This window comes from Artemia sp. Qi Xiang Cuo, chromosome 18 (assembly GCF_049724085.1).
Source record: "Artemia sp. Qi Xiang Cuo chromosome 18, ASM4972408v1, whole genome shotgun sequence".
Lineage (NCBI taxonomy): Eukaryota > Metazoa > Arthropoda > Branchiopoda > Anostraca > Artemiidae > Artemia > Artemia sp. Qi Xiang Cuo.
Genome location: NC_142811.1, coordinates 16,687,812 through 16,709,644, shown reverse-complemented (window position 1 = coordinate 16,709,644; position 21,833 = coordinate 16,687,812). Strand labels below are relative to the sequence as shown.

At 35.7% G+C, this 21,833-nt stretch overlaps 1 protein-coding gene across 1 annotated transcript in view; it reads left to right on the top strand.

The window, feature by feature from the left end:
- Positions 1-1,163: 1,163 nt before the first annotated feature.
- Positions 1,164-21,833, top strand: part of LOC148941252 (sodium/calcium exchanger 3-like) — a 90,670-nt gene continuing 70,000 nt past the window's right edge. Inside the window, exons 1-3 of the mRNA XM_089103813.1 lie at positions 1,164-1,191; positions 1,973-3,693; positions 21,246-21,438. Coding sequence (XP_088959939.1) covers positions 1,980-3,693; positions 21,246-21,438 — 1,907 coding nt within the window. The 5' untranslated portion in view covers positions 1,164-1,191; positions 1,973-1,979. The remainder of the gene's footprint in view (positions 1,192-1,972; positions 3,694-21,245; positions 21,439-21,833) is intronic.

Sequence of the window (21,833 nt, the reverse complement as noted above, 5' to 3'; positions counted from 1 at the left end):
ATGTTTGGTGTATCCTAGCCATCTAAGTGGTAGCAGTTTTATTCTGTCGAGGATGGTGTATTTATCTTTGAGATAAGCTTGGTGATGGTGATTTTGATAAGTGATGCCAGCAATGCATCGTAGAAAATTTTATTTCGAGGGAAGCAAAGCGGCACTAACCGTTGCCGCAACATACATTGCCGCCATTGCCGCAACATAGTGATGAACGAACCACGTTAAACGACCCATAGAATGGAATGAACCACGTCCCATAGTAACTATAAATAAAAAATAGGCTTTAAAAAAAAACTAGAAAGTGAGGAAAATACTATTTTTAGCTAACTCAGGAATTGTAACCATTGTCTAAATTAGTCCTAATTGTAACACGTTGTTTTGAAAACATACTTATAGGAATTTTGGAAAGTAGCCTGAAACCCCCTAAAAAGGGCCTTGGATAAAAAAAAAAGTGCACCATTGGAATCTTCATGGCCAAAAATGTTATTCATGAAACTTACTGCCCCCTGACTTAAACAACAAGGCACATCACATTTTTGTATGGGTGGCATTGAAGTGTCTTTTTTTCTTTTTCGCCGCTAGCGGGGCGCTCTAACCTCTTAGAGAGCTGTTTAAGGGCTCATTTGAAAGGAAACTGCTATATATAGTGTTTTTTGTAATTACCATCCCCCAAAGATCTCATCTACATATATTTATGAATTATTAAACGCGCATAAAATTCAAAATGCGGTCACCATCAACTTTGGTATTTAAAAATGAGATTCAGGCCTAACAAATATCCCTCCCCCCGTCATAAAAGTATGCTATGGTTAGGATGAGGGCATTTTGGAGGTTTAAAAGTGGTCAAAATGTAAGAATGCCATTGATACTAGTGCAGATCCAAGTCATTCAAAGTTCTAAATATTCATGTTTTCAATTTAGGCAAATGGACGGAAATACTCGTTTCATTTTTTGTCGTTTAAACCCATTTCTTAATTACTTCTAATCAATGCTCCTAATATTATACTCATTAATGCCGTTGCATGAAAAAACCTATACGTGGACACCACATGACAACTGCGCTACAATAAACGTGGAATAATTTTAGTGTATAAACGTTTAATTTGTCATAAATTATATACTACCTTTTCAGTGTTATTTTTGTATCTGATTAAGTAGTGTGATAAAAATGGACCGTTCTAATTCAAAAGGCGTTATGTGAGTCTTTTCAAAGGAAACTTATATCTCACCTTTCTTAAGAGAGGATGCCGCAATATATTACTCTTTCATCAAAACACTTTTTTCCTTGATGCTTAGTATTTTTCTCCCTCCACTCTCCCTTATTCACCTTCATAAATTCTTGAATAGCCTAATGAATAATGCATATGAAAATTGTTTGCCTTATCTTGAAGGGACGGACGTCAATTCGGGGAAGGTGACGCACAAGTCTCCCAAAGCTCCCCTTCCCCTCTTTATTTTGAAAAAAGGCGTTATGTGAGTCTTTTCAAAGGAAACTTATATCCCGCCTTTCTTAAGAGAGGATGCTGCAATATTTTACTCTTTCATCAAAACACTTTTTTCCTTGATGCTTTGTATTTTTCTCCCTCCACTCTCCCTTATTCACCTTCATAAATTCTTGAATAGCCTAATGAATAATACATATGAAAATTGTTTGCCTTATTTTGAAGGGACGGACGTCAATTCGGGGAAGGTGACGCACAAGTCTCCCAAAGCTTCCCTGCACCTCTTTATTTTGAAAAAAAAATGTCTTTTTGGTATTTTACTGAAAAAATTGAAAAGAAAACAAAATTTGCCTCTTTAGATTTTCAAAATATATTCCCCCGTGCTTTCCTTTAAGCTCCACCACTGTTTGAGGGCCCTTATACTTTCCTTTCTAAAAATAAACCTAATACTAACAGACAAATAACTAAGAAGTTAATGTGAGAATTTTCTGCTCTCCTTTAAAATATGTAACTTAACGCCTTTCGAATTATTGCAGCCAAACTATGCTTGTCGAAGATTCAAACTTCACATCAGAGTGTAAGTCTGGGGTGTTGATACCTCTTTGGCTTCCAATAGAAGATTTGACTAACAGTGAAACTGCTGTAAGAGCAGTTGTATATATCCTATGTCTCGCTTATTCTTTCCTTGGATTAGATATCATATGCGATAAGTTCATGTCTTCCATTCAGATGATCACATCTGTTAAGCGCGAAGTTCAAATCAAGACTGGGAAAGAGGTAAAGACGGTAGTTGTTCGAGTGTGGAATGAAACGGTGGCAAACTTAACCCTGCTAACAATAGGCTGTTCTGCCCCTGAGATTCTCTTATCCAGTATTGAAATAATCGGAAATGATTTTGAAGCAGGTGATCTTGGCCCAGGTTCAACCCTGGGCTCTGCTGCCTTCAATATGTTCTTCATTATAGGTTTGTGCATTTTCATTGTGCCTTCCAACGAGCATAGGACAATAAAACATCTAGGAGTATTTCTTGTAACTGCGATGTGGTCAATTTTTGCTTATTTTTGGATGTACGTAATTTTGTGCTTAAATTCATATGGAGAAATTGAGCTTTGGGAAGCTATTGTAACATTTTTGTTTTTTCCAGCCACTGTTATAAGTGCTTATTTTGCAGATAGATATGTTTTGATTCATGACTTTTTAAAAAAGGGTTATAGAGTCGGTAGAAACGAGGGAGTCATAGTTCAGACAGAAGCTAGTTTTGAGTCTGAGACAAACGACTATAGTTTTTACGATAGTCTTGCTGATGAAGAGACGAAAGACTTTAATGAGTTCCGTAAAACTTATGTCTGTATCATCCGTAACTTGAGGAAGAAATATCCTCACCTGGATATGCCTAGTTTGGAGATAATGGCGTGCAAGCAGCTTGTTGGATGTGGAACTAAGAGCAAAGCATTCAAGCGTATTCTTGCTACAAAAAAGTTGACCACAAGGACTAGCTTCTTTACAAAGCTTCGAGAAGAATCGGTGACTGATCTTCAAGACCTTGGGAGGGTTAGCTCCTTCACAGAAGCTCACAATGAAGATCAAGGGATCCAAGTCCGCTTTGAAGTTGGTCATTACTCCATAATGGAAAATGTAGGGGAGTTTGAGGTGACTGTTTTCTGCAAGGGAGTGTCTGCACAGTGTACTGTTTTAGTTGACTTCCACACAGACGATGGTACAGCAACTGCTGGCGTTGACTACGAATCAAAAAAGGGCACTTTGGTCTTCTCCAACGGTGAAGACAGAAAATCAATTGTTCTTCGCATCATCGATGATGATATATTTGAGGATGATAAATATTTTCACGTACGACTTGAAAACGTCCGTACTATCAGTTTTGAATATAGCTATATGGCTTGCCTTAAAAAGAGATTGTCTATTATACCGGAAGTGTGCGGATATGATAACGAAGAATTTGAAGGTGATGTCGGTATCGTAATGGATTGTAAGAAGATATCTAAGCCTGATCTCTTAAAAAACTCTAGTCAATACAGGAAGGAAAGGAGGGGCTCGAGTGCTCCCACAACCCCTCTGCAAAATCACAGGATAAAGAATGACTTACAAGTTTCCAATAGTTTCTCCAGGACACAATTAAGGCATTCAGTGTCTGACATTGACATGTCCATTGAAGATCCACCGGATTTGATAAGGCAGAATATTCGTCTTGGCAGTCCATCTGTAGCAACTGTTTTAATCTTGGATGATGACCATTCAGGTAAGCTTAAGGCTTCTTTAACTAGATTTCTTTTTACAATTTCATTTTCTTCAGATTTGTTAAACTGAGTTATTCGTATACTAGATAAAACGAATCGTCATCGGTGAAGTTTCCCAAGAGCCATGTGAGAACAATCCAAAAAGTCTTTTAGAAATAATGCTTTTTAGCGCTAATAAGCTTTAAGTTACTCATCAGGAGCTACCAGGATACGAAGATTTATATTGTCTCAGAAAAAAGAGCCAAATTCCCTAAAAATGTTTTTGATTATGAGGGAAAGTACACCGTCAAGTGCGACGTGTTATGAGCAATACGAGAGGGTTCCAAACCCCTATATCTAAAATACAAAACTTGCATTTTTCCAAAGAAGCAAGGGTTGTGTTTTCCCAAATTATCGTTGAACATCGAGAGAGGGATCACTATAACAGAAAATCAAGGTTTTAGCACCCTTTTAATTAAAACCGTCGGTAAAAATGCTTCTTTCTGTCTCTTTGTGCTCTAAAACAATAATTTTCCATGTAATTAAATTGTGCTCTTGATATTTTTACAGGCTGGTCTTTTTTATAGTTGGTTCAGTGTTTAAGTAAAAAAGGAAAAAAAGGTTATGTTGTAAACAACGTAAGTTGTAAACAACCATAACAAAGTTATCAACAACTAATGACTTAATTTGAAACTGAGGAGGTTAGTTTGCACAATGCAGAGCATATTAATGAATCCAGAGAATATTTCAAGACCGAAGGATTGTTACGTTAACTTTAAAACCGGTCCTTGCTCACAAATTTAAATTATCATTTTTAATGTCAGTAGCTAATTCATATATTTTTTACCTTTTATGCTAGTATGTCTTCCATTGTCAAAACAAACAGCTTAGTTTGTGCATTCGTCTATTCTATACATTTGAATTTTTGTCCGACCATGGCCCAATTGTTATCGAATAAAAAATTTTATATTGTTAATCGACTTAAAAATATCGAATAACTGTGAACTCAACCTCCCAGTTTCAGATTCATAATCGTTGAATGATGATTCAACCCCACTCCACCCCGCTAAACATATATAGTTAAAAAAAATTAGTGGTTGTTATAGGTCGTTCATACAATAATACTGACGGCCAGAGAGTATTGAATAGTCTCACACCAAATATAAGGCAGGTAAGTGGATTCTCTTGTTTGGTTGGGGGGGGGGGGTGGTTACCTGATGCCTAAGACGTGCAATTTTTGGCCCAAATGTTCCAAGTTAGTTGATGGTCCTTCATATTAAATAGATGCTGATTAATCCCCTAACCTCTTTTTTCCTGGGGGAATATGTTTGGAATAGGCGGATAATATGGATGCTGATGGGGTATTAGCTTTTATTATTGCGGAGAATTTTAGGATAAAATAATAGGTTCAACTCGTATGATCCCTTCTGTCCAATTGGCTGGAAACTCTTAGGGATGATTTTCTGATCCATGAAGAACACACGACATTTTTAGGGAAAGGGGGAAATCAAACACTGTTTTTGCCTAATTGATTCAAAACTAGCAGCAGTACGTCTTTTTACAAATCAAGAGAAATTAATGCACATAAAATAGTTTATAGGCAAGCCCTCCCCCCCCCCCCCCCTGAGAAAGGGACCTAAAAAAAGGCCCCAAAATTTTTTTTTTATTGGCTCTAAACTTATATGCTGAAGTCCCAAGGCTCAAGGAGACCACAATGCAGAAGAGAAAATAGAGAAAAAATATTGGCTGTTCCAAAAACTAGGCCCAAAAACTGGCCACACAGAGCCAGACACCTTTTTTTCTGAATAGCTTAAAAAACTGCAAGTCCCTGGGCCAAGGGGGCCTTAATATAAAGGAAAAAATTAGTTTGTGGGGTTCATAGCTTTTCTTGTAGAGAGAGGAGGGTGAGGCATGGTCACCTCCTACATAAGCTTTTGGGACTTAGGAGCTCCGCTTATACATACACAATTTCTGCTTGTTTTAAAATTGATCTTCACATTTTTTTAATTACTGCCTGAAATTGTTGTTTCTAAGAGTATTGACAATTTGGCTGCTACTGATTTCAAATAAGTTCTTAAACGGAAATTAGAACAATAAAAGTTCAGTTTCAAGAAACATAAACACCATTCACCGAAATTATTGGTGGGGCACATTAACGCGCATAGCAAAGATAACATCTTAGCTCCTGAAATAAAATACATGATTTTTGCATTATTTTACATATTTATCAAAGCTATCTTAAAAATTGACTTAATAGAAATACAGATAAAATTAATTAAGAAGCTTGTCACTATTTTGGTGCAAAGGAAAGTCTTTTTTAGCGTTTGGTAGGGGAAAAGGGGAGAGGGCTTACTAATAGCTCACTACAAAACAATTATCGTATTCTGAAATCTACTGCCATAGTCTATTTGTACACGGTTATGAATATATTTTTCTCTTTTCAAATCTAAAAATAGCTTAGGTACCAAATCTCACATATTTGGGCTATTTCACCGGATTTTTTCCACTTTTTTCCTAAAAATATGTTGTAAAACTTGAAAGCTAATAATGGATTTAAACAAACTTCGAATTTGTCATCCACTAGAACTTTCCTCGGGCTCATATTTAAGCTAAGATAGAGACATATATTAAACGACAATCATTGTTTATTAAAGAAATTCTAAAAAGAAAAACATAATTCTTACATACAAGTAAAGAAACTGTCAATCAACAAACTGCAAAGTGACCCCCCCCCCCCTCCCCAATTGCCTGTGGAGCCTATAAGGACTAATGAATTAATTAGTTTTTACTTAATTACTTATGTAATTAAAATTATTTATATAAACTATTTATAATTCGAATCCACAGTTTTCTTTCATTAGTTTTTCTTATGTGGGTGGCAAGGGCGGATCCAGGATTTTCTTTTCGGGGGGGGGGTTACTAATTTTTTACTCAGTTTTTGACTAATTTTACTGATTTTTAACCTAGGTTTTACTAATTTTCGACTTATTTTCGACTGGGTCAAAAATTTCGGGGGGGGGGTCAAACTGGGTAACCCCCCCCCCTGGATACGGCCTTGGTGGGTTGATGGCAAATTGCATCTTATTACACTTCGTAGGTAGTAAGGGTGCACAAAAGCACCTCTATAAAGCTTATTTAAACATATATGTAAGCACACATTGGTGCTTATATAAGCACCTCTATTTAAGCAAAAAATGTAGTGTCTGACATTGAGTGTTACAAAGTCAAACAAACAGTTATCGGATATAGTTAATTCAATAGTATAATTTTGTCTATATCTTATCATTTCTTTGGCAAGTTTTATCCCGGGAAATAACTGAAATTTTTAGGAAACTATTCTTATTAGTAGCCTTCGACCTTTATAAAAGTTATTTCAATTAGAATCAGCAGGGAGTTTTCAATATGCTTTTATTATATCCTTTCCAGTAACCGTGATAAGGACTGGTTGCATTTTGTTACCACTTACTATCACGACAGTTTTGGGTTGAACGTGCAAGTTGAAATTGCACGTTGCAAAACGTCTAATCAAACCCTAAGGAATGAGAAAAACTGAAAGATAAGTAATGAAACTCAAATTGTTCTATAAGAAACAAAATCAACACCATCTAACATTACTTAGCAAAATCGGTACTTGTGCTTTATACCCACTCTTTTATATATGTCAAATGAGACGCCGCAGTTACCGGAACAGATGCGGGGGAGATATGCGGGAGAGATATCCGATCATAAAACAGTTGTTAGCGTCGAGTTGTGTGAAACTCAAATTGTTCTATAAGAAACAAAAACAAAGAACAGCACTATCCAGGCTTAAGATTTCGCTAAGAGAGTGAGAAATAAAAAATATGCTACGTACGATATTTCTAAGGAAGTTTAAATGGCAAAAAACCGTGTGAACGCTTGAATCATCAAAAATATTTAAAAGAATTCATTGGACGAAAGGTTCGCATCCTTGAACCACTCGGGCCAATTATGAGCCAGTCCTCACGACGTAGGACTGAAAAGCTATGTTTGATAGTGGGGTAGATGTGCTTTTTAAGATTATTCGAAAGTCAGATTTGGAGGAATTCGCTAACCAGACTTAGGTCCATTCAGAGAGAATTCTTACATTGTTGTCATCGTTATTGTCATTTGGAGTGACCCATTGCTCTGCACCTAAGTATGTAATTTCAATATCTATATTGTCTTTTTATCTGTGTTTATTTCACTTTATATGTCTGCATCTAGTCTGATAATAGGTCATTAGTTCGTATGTCTCCAAGTTAAATGCTCCCAGAGGGAATTGGATCTCAAGATAGCTCGAGAAAAAGAAGTCACGGTTACATGGCTGTACGCTTTATTTTCACCCAATAATTGAGCGTGGCGCAGGCCCTGCTGGCACAATCTCCAGCGCTATAAGCGGCGCTATCGGAGAAATTACAAGGAGTAAGTTCACGACCTTTGGGCATAATATTGCCTTTGACGCGGTCGGTATTTAGTACCACATAGAGTATAGCCAGCCTATTTTTTCATCCCTACAAATACCAAAAGTTGTCATCGCCACAGTTTGGAAAATTGTTTCTAACCCCTGTCAGCCTATAGTTATTCATGCCTATGAAGTCAGATCTAATCGTGCCGGGGAAACAAAACTCTGAGACTTCAGATTTCTGTCGCTACAATTATCAATTTTCCAACGCTACAAATGGCGCGAGTCGGAAATTGGAGGAAAACTGCGAACTAATTAGGCCATAAAAACTTCGTAATTTAAATTTAATTATTGGAAAGATACAGACATATAAAAAAAAGTGATTAGCCCTATTGCCGCTAAGCTACAACAGGAAAACCCTTATATCTCATAGGAGATAATAGCCTCCCCCAAAATAGGTTAAGTAAAAATAAATTTATTTTCAATTGATTCAAAAAAAATGGAAGAACTTAAGGAATTATTAATAGTGCAAAAGTTAGTCGCGAAAAATATAGAGATAGCAAAATCCATACAAGAGTACAATGGTGAATCGGATATTGACGAATTTAATATCCAATTGACACAGTTTGTACAACTAACAAAAACAGACGTTGGAGCGTTAAAAGACATGCTCTTACTACGATTAAAAGGCCAGGCCTTAACCTTTCGAAAACAATTCGAACATACCATAGGCAATAATGCCAACTTGCCAATAAATACGGTTGATAACTTGTTAAAAGCATTCAAAGATAGGTTCATAGACACCAGTTCCATAAATAAATTAAAACACGGAGCACTGAGCTTTGACTTTTCACAGAATATAAGGGAATATCTTGATAATATAAGCATTTCTGTAGAGACAAAATACGGAAGTTGTTCAGGACAACAGTATGAAAATTTCATACTAAATACCTTTTTGCAAGGGCTACCCCCAAAACTATATAGAGTGGTAATATCCAATAATATTCAGACTTTGGATCTTGCAGTTCAGGAGGTAGAGCGATTAATCGAAGTTGATACAATGGTTGCTAATCATAGTAAAGCAAAAATAAATAGCCTAGGCAATTCAAACGCGAACCTAATCTTCAAGGGCGATCAGCCATCCCCCAGTTTAATTTCAAGGGATAGCCTCCCAATACCCCAAATAAATAAAACGCAAGAACCCACTAGGCAGAAAACAATGCGTTTACAGCCCATTAAACAATCTAATTACGGAAACAACCCTACAATAATGAGGTCCTGTAATTGTAATCGTGTTGGCCATATCGCGAGAGAGTGCCACTGTGTCCCAAACCCCTTACCAAGATTCGCTGTCGATAATACGCAAAATTACGGCAACTATTTGTCCAGAAGAACAAATTTTAGCACCGGTCGTGCAATATGCTATAGCCAGGGGGGATTGCGCCAATCAGTACCTTATAATGCGTACCAACAAAATTTGTATAACCCTTCCCCCAACAGACAAATTAATTACCGATTTGAAAACCCAAATACTCGCCAAAACCAATATAATGCGAGAATGCAATATAGAAATCACGAAAATTTGCCGATTAGAAATGAAAATTTTGCGAGGCAACGGCATTGGCAGTCAACGCCAGCAAGTGGCACCGACACGAGACATCCACGTTACCATAATAATACATGGCGAAGACAGACAGACGTAGATCAATTAAATATGCCTACGGAACCTAATGCGTCTGAATATGGATTACATGCATCGACTCTTGAAATAAATTCTCAGGGAAACGCTTCAGGACCCTCAGAAATATAAATTGGACCCAGAGGCTCCCCAGAATATTTAATAGGTCCAAGAAAATATTAGTGCTATCTTGTAGTGATATTAATAACAAGTTACCTATATTTAATGATTTTTGTGTAGAAAATGGTTATTTTAGGGCTTTGATTGACTCAGGTGCAACAATTAGTATCATACACTCTTGCGTATTCAATGTGTTGCCTCTGCATTTCAAATGACAGAGGAACCCTAATAGTCTTAATTTAACAAATTTAATAGGTCAAAAATTAGACGCAAAAAGTTCAATTTGCCTAAGCGTAAAAGAGACAACAGAACCTTTATGACAAATTTTATTATATGTGATAACTTTCCATATAAGGCTATTATAGGCGCAAATTTTCGAAGGTCTAATAGAATACAATTAGACGTAGCCAATGAGAAGCTTGTCTACCCAGCTAAGGTAGGGGAAGAAATTTCTACCCTAAGAAGTCATAACAGAGGTTACGAAGACAACGTAACAGTAAACAAATTTTCTGGTGGTATAATGTCGCAGTATTTTGAACCTCATGTCTCGCAAAGACCTCATGTCATGGCATAATTGGAAATTCGTTCAATTGCCCTGAGAGATATTGCAGAAATGAAGTATATTTAAATAATAAAAGTATTGAATCTGCGAAAATAAAAATAGGAGATATGCGACAGTACAGGTCAAATGAAATTAAGAAAATAGCGGAATTATGGGAAAACATAATAAAACCCAACGCGACGCCACAAGATGCCGCAATGGCGCAGCATAGCGCCAAGAGAAATATTGCGGATTCACGATAAGGAAAACAAAAGTCCCTCCCAAAACAATGCAAAAAATTCAAATATCACAGATGATCGAACCAGTGATTAGCAAATCAGAAATATGGTTTGCGACACCGTCTGAAATACCCGAAAATCTGCTATGCGAGGAACAAATTGTATCTTATGACAAAGGAGAAGCTTTTATTTGGGTAACTAACAGTCACGAGAATGATACAATTACTATTAAAAAGGGGACATGTCTAGTTCAAATTCAGGTTTTAACGGAGAATGATTTAAATAGATGGGAACTCAATTCTCAAAATTCTAAAAGAAACCTAGTTAACGGTATCAAAACTTCAAATAACAAATATCCTTTAACTAAATCTCAATCTTTAAACGAATTTAATATGGATCATATTACGGACTCGGAACTTAAGAAAAAATTATACAAATTATTATGGAATTTTAAAGATGTATTTTCTTCATCTGAAGATGACATCGGGCTAATACAATTTTACGAACATTCAATTTTAAAGACTGATAATCCCGTAGCAAAACAGCCATATCGTGTGCCATATAAGCAAAAAGAGTGGTTAAAAAATAAAAGCCATGAATTAGAAAAAAACGGAATTATACGCCCAAGTATAAGTCCGTATAGTGCACCAAAGATCTTAGTACCAAAAAAGAATGGAGATCTTAGACTCGTAGTAGATTATAGGGCCCTCAAAAAGCAGGTTATTAGTGATAAATTTCTCCTACCAAGAATAGATGAAATTCCTGACTCAATTTCAAGCAAAAACGAAATTTTTACTTCTTTGGACCTTACCCAAGGCTACCACCAATTGAAAATAGCCGAAAAGGATGTCCATAAAACTGCATTTTCAGCATCTGAATGTGGTTCATATGAATACTTAAGAGTACCATTTGGACTGAAAACAAGTTCAAGTGCGCTATGTAGACCCCTATTGCACCTGTTAATAGGATTAAAGAATATAATTCATTTTGTAGATGATATTATATGCGTGGGGGAAAACACTGAACAACACTTAGCAACATTAGCTAAGGCGTTCGAGAAGTTCAGGCAAGGCAATTTAAAATGCCGGCCTGAGAAAGTTAATTTATTTCATCCTCAGATTAAATTTTTAGGAGTAGTAGTAACCCAGGGAGAGATATCCCCAGTCCCTGATAAAATAAAATGTGTCGAAAACCTCAAGCCCTCCAGAACTATGAAAGAATTAAGGGGAATTTTAGGACTTACTAGCAACTTTAGAAAATTCATACGCAATTATGCTCAAATTGTAAAACCCCTCACGTAATTAACCAAAGGGAAATCCCATAATATTACCTGGTCCGAGGAAGCTCAAACGTCTCTAGACCGTCTCAAAAAGGCACTCACTTCTGAACCAATATTGTCACTCCCTTATTTCGAAAATAGAAGATTTGTGGTTACAACAGATGCGAGTTCAAAAGTCATTGGCAATATTCTTTCGCAAATAATTGCGGTAGAAAACCATAATCCTCTGGAGGAAACACATAAACAAATAGAAAAAGTTATATGCTATTCAAGTTATACATTATCAAAACGCGAAAGTAGTTATTCCGCCACAAAATTAGAATTATTATCTATTATCCACCACTTGGACAAATTTAGACATTATTTAATTGGTAGAAAATTTATACTACGATCAGACCATAAAAGCTTGCAGTAACTGCGCACATTTAAAAACCCCACGGGCATTCTAGCTAGATGGATTATGAAAATCCAAGACCTAGATTACGAATTTGAACATTTAAAAGGTAAACAAAATATAGCTTGTGAATTTTTGAGTAGATACTCAGAAAATACTCCGTCAGAAACTGAAGAAAATGAAGTTAATGCTATTAATACTAAAAGCAAACACAAATGTAAGAAAAACAAAGTCAAAGACACAATAAAAGAAAAAAAGATTAACTATTGTCCCTTGTCCTTTGAAAATATAAAAAGAAAGCAAAAAAAATTATGAAATGTGTGTAGCACTAATTGATTATTTTGTGAATGATGATGCGTTACCGGAAAAAATTCAAAACTCTTAGAAAAGATAGATAATTTTTACTATTATCTGGATGAAGAAATACTGTGTAGAATTGTGACCACCGAGACAAACAGAAACCAAACCTCGATAATACCTGTGTTACCACAAAACTTAATAAGGCCTGCATTTGAATATTTTCATTCAGAAATAGGTGGACATTTAGGGGTAATGAAAACGTTCCATAAATTGAAACAATATTTTTACGTACAATCTGCGCTGACAAAACTTAAAGAATTTGTAAGTACATGCGAAGCACGTAACTTGAGAAAAATCCCCCAAGCTTATTCAAATCCTCCAATGGGAAGGATCCCGGTAGCAAAGTACCCTTTCGATATTATCTCATTTGACCTATACGGGACAAGTGGAGGCTTACCTGTTTCTAGCAGAGGCCATACTTGTATTCTTTCGGTTATAGATCATTTTTCCGGATTTACTTTTGCAAAAGCATTAAAAAATCAAGGTGCCTATGCCACAGGTAAGGCGTTAGAAAAATTATTTCTACAATTTGGCATTCTTAATAAAATTTTGAGTGACAACGGGAGCAATTTTGTTTCGAAAGTAACAAAAGACTTAATGAGTTTTCTTAATATAGAGAAAATGGTGACAGCCCCATACCACCCACAAGCTAATGGTAAAATAGAAAACAGGCATAAAATATTTTCGAACGTATTAAGTATTTATACGAAAGACAATAGGATTGACTGGGATAAATTATTACATTATTTAACTAACGTAATTAACTCTGCTTATTCCAAAACAACCAAAGACAACCCATCTTATTTACTTTTCGTTAGTGATTTCAGAGTCCCGTGTAAAGAGATTATTGAATTTTGGCAGTGTTATAACAACTCAGAAGATTACAAACAATAATTCATAAATAGGATGAGAAAAACTTATAAAATAGTTAGGCAAGAGCTGGAAAAATTTAAAATAAACCAAGGGCTTAGAAACCAACCCAAAGTCAAGGGGAGTATAGATTTCAAAGTAGGAGACTTCGTTTACCTAAAGAAAGAGGCCCAAACGGAAGGAAAAAACTTTCCATCAAATATTCTGGACCGTACAGAATAGTCAAAAAGTACGATAACGATTATACTTTTAAAATGGAAAACCCAAATAGTGGAAGAACTTACAAGACGCATGTTAACCGAATAAAAAGAGCGAAATTTCCAGAGAGATGGGTATCACAACCCTCTTCTAGTAATTCGTCAGATTCAGAAAATGAGCCCCCTTGGTCAAGATTGGCAGAGCTAAAACCTTTGAATTTTCAACAAGATTATTTTGAAGGTGACAGTGATAAGGAAAACTTTGGAGAATTTTTAGCCATGAAAAATCTAGTTATTCCTAAGAAAAAATCCCTAATACCAGGATTTTGTCCTGAAATAAAAACGCCAAAAAGTCCAAAAAGTAATTCATCGGCGAGCGCAGGAGATTTAGGTTATACAATATCTCCAAAAACCCAATTTTTCCCCGATAGAATTTAGAACTCATGTCCCCCCAAAAGATTTCCAGACGATATGGTTTCCCCTGCAACACCGATAGAAAGGCCCCTGTCTTTACAGGAAAAATTAAACAGAGCTGTAGAAACCCCCGGTATTACTGTAAAGAAACTCCTCCCAAAAATTTAAGTAAAACAAACCTACGAGAGGCTATGGATTTAATAAATTTTCCCATAAAAACAAGTCAAAGTACATTACCCGAAAAAAAAACTCCCAAGGATGACCAGCAAGGTCAAGATCATGATATAACTGTGTCCACGGTCAAACCTAAACAGTGGACTTCACGGAGGGAATCCCTATTGCTAAGAATGCCCCATCCCCCTGAAGACATGGCCTTCAAACAATGGAGGAACCCCGCAAAAACTATTGATTCCTCCCAAAGCTCTCAAGAATCTTTCAAATCCCCCGAGTTGAGAACTCAAGGCGATGACCTAGGGAATAAACCTTCTACTTCCAGGGGAGTAGAAATTTACGAAGGAAGGGCAGGTGACACCTCAAAAAGTGCCACCTCTAAAAGTTCTAATCCGGATTCATCGGAAACCAGTTCCGAAGAGTCCGACGGCAAATCAGACCATATAGTAGTCAAAGAAATAGGGAAATCAAAACCGAATTCAGTAGCTGCACACGTGAAGGAAACAAGATTTAAAGGGCAAGAATTTTGGAAAAAAACAATACAAAAAGTTTGACCTTATTTCGCTAGAAAAACCAAAAAACAAAAAACCACAAGAAACAGAGGAGAAAATAACGACACAGTCAGGCAGAACGGTTAAAAAACCTGACAGATGGAAATATCCCTAATTAATGTAAAGACAAATTTCAAAGATAATAAATTTAACACCAATTTAACAGTGTGCAAGTAAAGTTAACCAAGTAAATATTAATGAAAAAAATATATATAATACAAGTGATGTCAAAACGTCGGCGATCAGAGAGAAAGGCCCAAGGTGGGAAGCTCGTGGTAGACCAATGGTGACAAACAGTGTTTTAGGTCCTCTGTGGCACATTTATCCTACTAGGTAGCTACCCTACAAAAATCAACTATGCCCCTATAAATGAGAATTAATCAGTTGGATAGCCTATAATGTACCCAGTTATTGAGATCAATAACGGAACTTATATCATGGAGAGGGGAGGTCATGTTTTCAAAGTCAATATCATCGATTCTGTACGATGATATGGGCGGTGATATTCGTACTTTGAATTCATACTCCTCTATGGAATTCAACTTATATTCTACAAATGAACTATGGAAATGATCCCCTACTCAGTATTAAGTTATGTAATCAAATCTAAATAGATGGACCAAGTTTTGTGGGAAGCCTGGGGAGAAACCCAAAGCCCATGTACTTTTTAATTTGTTGGGTTTTGGCGGTCCCCTCGGATTTTCTATGAAAAATAGACCCAGGTCCAAACAAAGATTGATGTCATCAAAAACAAAAGTTTTTTTTACTAATCGTTTAATTTCTACCAATAATAAGACTGCAAGGTGATGACAGAAATATCTTTACTAATAGTCTTATGCATAAATTAGGTCGAGGCAAAATCTCCTCTCGACAATGGGCATAAGAGTTTTCTAAGATGTAGAATCCCTACTGAAATTGCCTTCCACGTGAAGATTGAAAAAAAAAATTTAACTATGAAGAAAATTAATCAAAGGTAAATTAAATATGCCTAACTTGACTTAAAAATTCGATAATCTGACACTATTCATAGCTAGAACTTGATCTGAATCGTGTTTTGCTCTATTTTTAGGTTTTTAGTGTTTAGTCATCCTTTTTACTTGCCGTTTTTCTTGCTAAAAATATCAGTCAAATTCTTATTTAATTATTCTAATAATCAATTCGTACTCAATATTTTACTTTATAGTTTTTGCGGGGTTCCTCCATTGTTTGAAGGCCATGTCTTCAGGGGGATGGGGCATTCTTTGCAATAGGGATTCCCTCCGTGAAGTCCACTGTTTAGGTTTGACCTTGGACACAGTTATATCATGATCTTGACCTTGCTGGTCGTCCTTGGGAGTTTTATTCTCGGGTAATGTACTTCGACTCGTTTTAATGGGAAAATCTATTAAAGCTATAGCCTCTTGTAGGCATGTATTAGTTAAATCTTCGAGGGGAACTTTCTTTACCTTGTTACCGGGGGTCTTTGCGGCTTTATTTATTTCTTCTTTTAAAGACAGGGATCTTTTTAATAAAGTTACAGGGTAAACAAAATTGATTGAAAATCTTTTGGGGAGACAGTAGGTCGAAATTCTATTGGGGAAAAATTGGGTTTTTGGAGATATTGTATAATCTAAATCTCCTGCGCTGGCCGATGATTAACTTTTTGGACTTTTTGGCGTTTTTATTTCAGGAGAAAATCCTGGTATTAGGGATTTTTTCTTAGGAATAACTACATTTTTCATGGCTAAAAATTCTTCAAAGTTTTCCTCATCACTGTCATTCTCAAAATAATCTTGCTTGAAATTCAAAGGGTTTTAGCTCTGCCAATCTTGACCTAGGGGGCTCATTTTCCAAATCTGACGAATCAGTAGAAGAGGAATGTGATGCCCGTCTCTCTGGAAATTTTTCTATTTTTATTCGGCAAACATGCACCTTCTAAACTCTTCTACGATCGGGGGTTTCGAGTTTAAAAGTATATTCGTTATCATACTTTTTGACTATTCTGTACGGTCCAGAATATTTGTTGGGAAGTTTTTTTCCTTCCGTTTTTGCCTCGTTCTTTAGGTAAACGAAGTCTCCTACTTTGAAATCTATATTCCCCTTGACTTTGGGTTGGTTTCTTGGCTCTTGGTTTATTTTACATTTTTCTAGCTCTTGCCTAACTATTTTGTAAGTTTTTTTCTTCCTATTTATGTACTCTTTTTTATAATCTTTTGAGTCGTTATAATACTGCCGAGATTCAATAATCTCATTACACTGGATTCTAAAATCACGACCAAAAAGTAAATAAAATGGATTGTCGTTTATTGATTCGGAATAAGCAGTGTTGATCATGTTAGTTAAATAAGGTAGGAATTTATCCCAGTCATTCGTATGGTCTTTCATATAAATACTTAGAAATTTGGAAAATATGTAATACCTTTTTTCTGTTTTAACATTAGCTTGTGGTTGCTACGGGGCTGTCACAAATTACTCTATATTAAAAAAATTCATTAAGTCTTTTTTTACTTTCGAAAAGAAATTTCCCCCGTTTTAACTCAAAATTTTATTAGGGATGCCAAATTGTAGAAACAATTTTGCTAACGTCTTACATTTGGCATAAGCACCTTGATTTTTTAAGGTTTTTATAAAAGTAAATCCGGAAAAATGATCTTTGATCGAAAGGATACAAGTATAATCTCTGCTAGAAACAGGTAGGCATCAACTTTTCCCGTATAGGTCAAATGATATAATATCAAAGGAGTAGTTTGCTACCGGTATCCTACCCATTGGAGAATTCGAGTTAGCTGGGGGGATTTTTCTCAACTCAAATGCTTTGCTTGAGCTTACCAATTCTTTAAGTTTCGCCAGAAATCATTGTGCGTAAAGAGATTGTTTCAATTTATCGATAGTTTTCATTACTGCATGATGTCTGCCTGTATCTGAATGAAATATTCAAATGCAGGCACTATCAAGTTTTGTGGTAAAACAGGAATTATCGAGGTTTGGTTTCTGTTTGTCTCAGCAGTCACGATTCTACACAGTATTTCATCATCGAGATCATAGTAAAAATCATTTATCTCTTGTTTAAGAATTTTTAATTTATCTGGCAACGTATCATCCTTCACAAAATAATCAATTAGTACTATACACATCTCGTCCTTTTTTTGATTTCTTTTTATGATTTTCAAGGACAAGAGACAATTGTAAATCTGATTTTCTTTTACTATGTCTTTGACATTGTTTTTCTTGCATTTGTCTTTGCTCTTAGAATTAATAGCATTGACTTATTTTTCTTCAGTGTCCGACGGACTATTTTCTGGGTATCTACTCAAAAAGTCACAAGTTGCATTTTGTTTACCTTTTAAGTGTTCAAATTCATAATCTATGTCTTGGATTTTCAAAATCCATCTAGATAGAATGCCCGTGGGGTTTTTAAATGTGCGCAGGCTTTGCAAGCTCTTATGTTCTTATCGTAGTATAAATTTTCCATCAATTAAATAATTTCCAATTTTGTCCAAGTGGTGGATAATAGATAATAATTCTGAGTTTGATGTGGAATAACTAATTTCGCCTTTTGATAAAGTTCTACTCGAGTACCATCTAAATTTTTCTATTTGTTTTGTTTAGGCGTTTCTTCTAGATAAATAGGGTGTTCTCCTGGGATTATTTGCGAAAGAATCGCGCCATTGCCTTTTGAAGTATCATCGGTTGTAACCATAAATTATCAGTTTTTGAAATAAAGAACTGACGATATAGATTATGAAGTGAGCGGTTGTTTTAGACATACTAGGGAATTGTGTGCTTTCTAGGACCAGGTGATCTTGTGGGAAATGCCCCTAGTTAATTTTGTGAGGGTCTTCGCAACGTGAGCGTTATTGCGCACGAAAATTTTCTAAGGTTGCCAGTAAGACCTAAAATTTCTTTAAATTTGTTCGTAGTTCTGGAGAGCTTGAGGTTCTCGAAACATTTCATTTTATCAGTGACTGGGAATACCTCTACCTGGGTTACTACTATTCCTAAAAATTTAACCAGAGGTAGAAATAAATTTACCTTTTCAGGCCAGAATTTTAAATTGCCTTGACTGAACTTCTCGAACACCTTGGCTAGTGTTTCTAAGTTCTGTCCAGTGTTTTGCCCCATGCATATAACATCACCAACAAAATGAATTATGTTCTTCAATCCATTTAACAGGTGCAATAGGGATCCACATAGTGCAATTGAACTTGTTTTCAGTCCAAATGGTACTTTTAAGTATTTATAAGAGCCATGTTCGGATGCGAAAAATAAACTTTTGTGGCCATCCTTTTCGGCTATTTTCACTTGGTGGTAGCCTTGGGTAAGGTCCAAAGAAGTAAAAATTTCGTTTTTGCTTGAAATTGAGTCAAGAATTTCATCTATTCTTGGTAGAAGAAATTTATCGCTAACTACCTGCTTGTTGAGGGCTCTATAATCTACTACTTACAAAAAAATGTAAGAAAAACATGAAACAAACAACCTAAGCATCGAAAGAAAAATCAGACCTATCAATTGGTGTCAATTCAAGAAAAGTTATGAGGGGGAAACAAATTTACATCCATAGGGGAAGGGTGTGAAACCTTATTCTTTTCAATTTTTCTGTGAAAATACCAAGCCAGTGTCATGAGCGGCCACTTTTCAGGTGTTCAAGCCCATATTAGAGCAATTACACTGCATGCAATTTACATTAACTGTCATGCTCATATACCAGTGTTGGGTGATTGCATTCCAAACTTCAGGTGAATGGCATATTTCTTCTTCATTCTTGAAGGGCTGTACTGATTAATTGCGAAATGCAATACACGCTACCAACTGTTTGTTAATGCTCAGAAAGCCGCTGGTATGATTGTTCTTCAGCTGGAGAATTCACCTGCTACCGGATGAGCATACTGGAATATATCGTTGAACAAAGTACTGAATAGATTCAACTGTATTTTGTCCGTTTTGTGGTTGAACTACCAGAACATCCAGTGACGGAGAATTGGCAGTTCAGGCCCACGGAGTCGCAAACAGACTCCAAACATTTGAATTTTTATTTATACTGTATCTAGCGGAACATTTTCTTTTGTGCCATGAACTCTGTCTAGGCAGCTGCAGGAGGTAGACCTTTTTTTTTAGAGCTACTGGTCTTATTGCAGCTACGCGGGAGAAAATTATAGAAATGCAAGCTGACGATGGTTTTGATGAAATCTTCCATAAAGCAATTAATTTTCTTGTAAGTGTGGCCTCACTGATGACATTTTGCAAAAATTTTCAGAATTCTGACTTTTCATCTTTCTGGAATCTTTCTGAAGAGAAATAATCAACCAAAAATGGTTTCAGAAGGGATTATTTTTTTCTGACAGACAGATTGTGCTCCAAATTTGAAAGCCACTTCATGGATGCTCTTCCACTGTTAGAGTAAATCTCTGCGTTAGATGTTCATTCGCCGCACTTACTCAATCCTAGCCGACTAGCTAGTATAACAGCGCATTACAAAGAAGATTATATTGACATAACACTATTGGCCTCGCAAATGGTTCTTGTGAGAAGATGCATCGACTCTTTAGCCAATAAACCGAAAGATGGCTTAGAAATTCGCGATTGTCTGAAAGCAATGTCGAAGCATATTCCGAAATTTTGAAAATTATACAAATTTTCATTACTCTGCCTACCACAACGATTAATAATGAGGGATTCTTTTCTACACTAAGCCGGATTAAAACCTATTCAGGATCAACAATGAGCAACGAAAGGCTCAGGGATCTGATGTTGATATTTAGTGAAAAAACTTGTGAAATTGTAAGATTTCGATGCTGTAGTTGATATTTTTGGAAAAATGAGACCTTGTCGATTCCCAGTGTTGCAATAAAACTGTAAATTACTTTCTAACTTAAGTTTTCTCTGTATTCGTTAAACACTTTTAAATTGCTTCTAACTATTATTAATCGATTTTGGGGGAGGCTTGTGCAAACCATTTGAAGAAATATTGCTCTTAAATAACTGTGAGCCGGTCACTTTAGGAGCCCCACAGAATTTGCTTAGCCCTCCCCCCCCTCTAGCTGAGAATAAAATGACGCCGCCGAAGAGAATTTTCCAAGGGGGCGTCGGATTTCCCAGCATTATTTAACATAACAATCAGAAATTAAATAAAAAAACAAGTTTTTTGAACTGAAAGTAAGGAGCGGCATTAAAACTTAAAATGAACAGAAATTACTGCGCATATTTCCCCTCAGAAATAACTCACTCTTTATGCTAAAGTTTTTTTTTATTATTTTCAAAAAAAACCTCTTATATGCGTAATAATTTCTGTTCGTTTTAAGTTTTAATATTGCTCCCTACTTTCAGTTGAAAAAACTTGCTTTTTTATTTAATCTATCGTTATTGACTCTTATTATTTCTAGGTATATTTAGCCTGACGTCTCGTGAAGAAACTATAAATGAGTCTATTGGGTCAATTGAGGTCAACATAATGCGCTGTGGTGGAGCCAAAAACAGGATTATTGTACCATACTATACGGAAGAAGGAACAGCAACTCCTGGAGTTGACTATGAAGACACTAGTGGTGATATAGTTTTTGAAGAAGGGGAAGTCACGTAAGTTTGATTGCTTTACTATAGTTTGCTATTGTACACTATAATATACTAGTACACTATAATATACTCTGTTATATTTTCTACGCTGTACTATATATGCTATATTATCAGTTTGGCAGCTATATCGCTTTACTATAATTTACTATAACTGAATTTTAAATGTAAGTTTTAATAGATATGGAAAGCATTAGTTAAGTTTTGGAGTTGATTAAATTACAATTTTAGTTTTTACAGTAAATAGCGAAGTCTATACTATCAGTTTGACTGCTATACCGCTTTACTATAATTTAATTCATTTTTAAATATAAATTTTAATAGAAATGGGACAAATTTACTCCACCTGCAAAACAATGCTTCTTCGTTTCGATAAAAACCTATAAATTTAAACTTCTTGG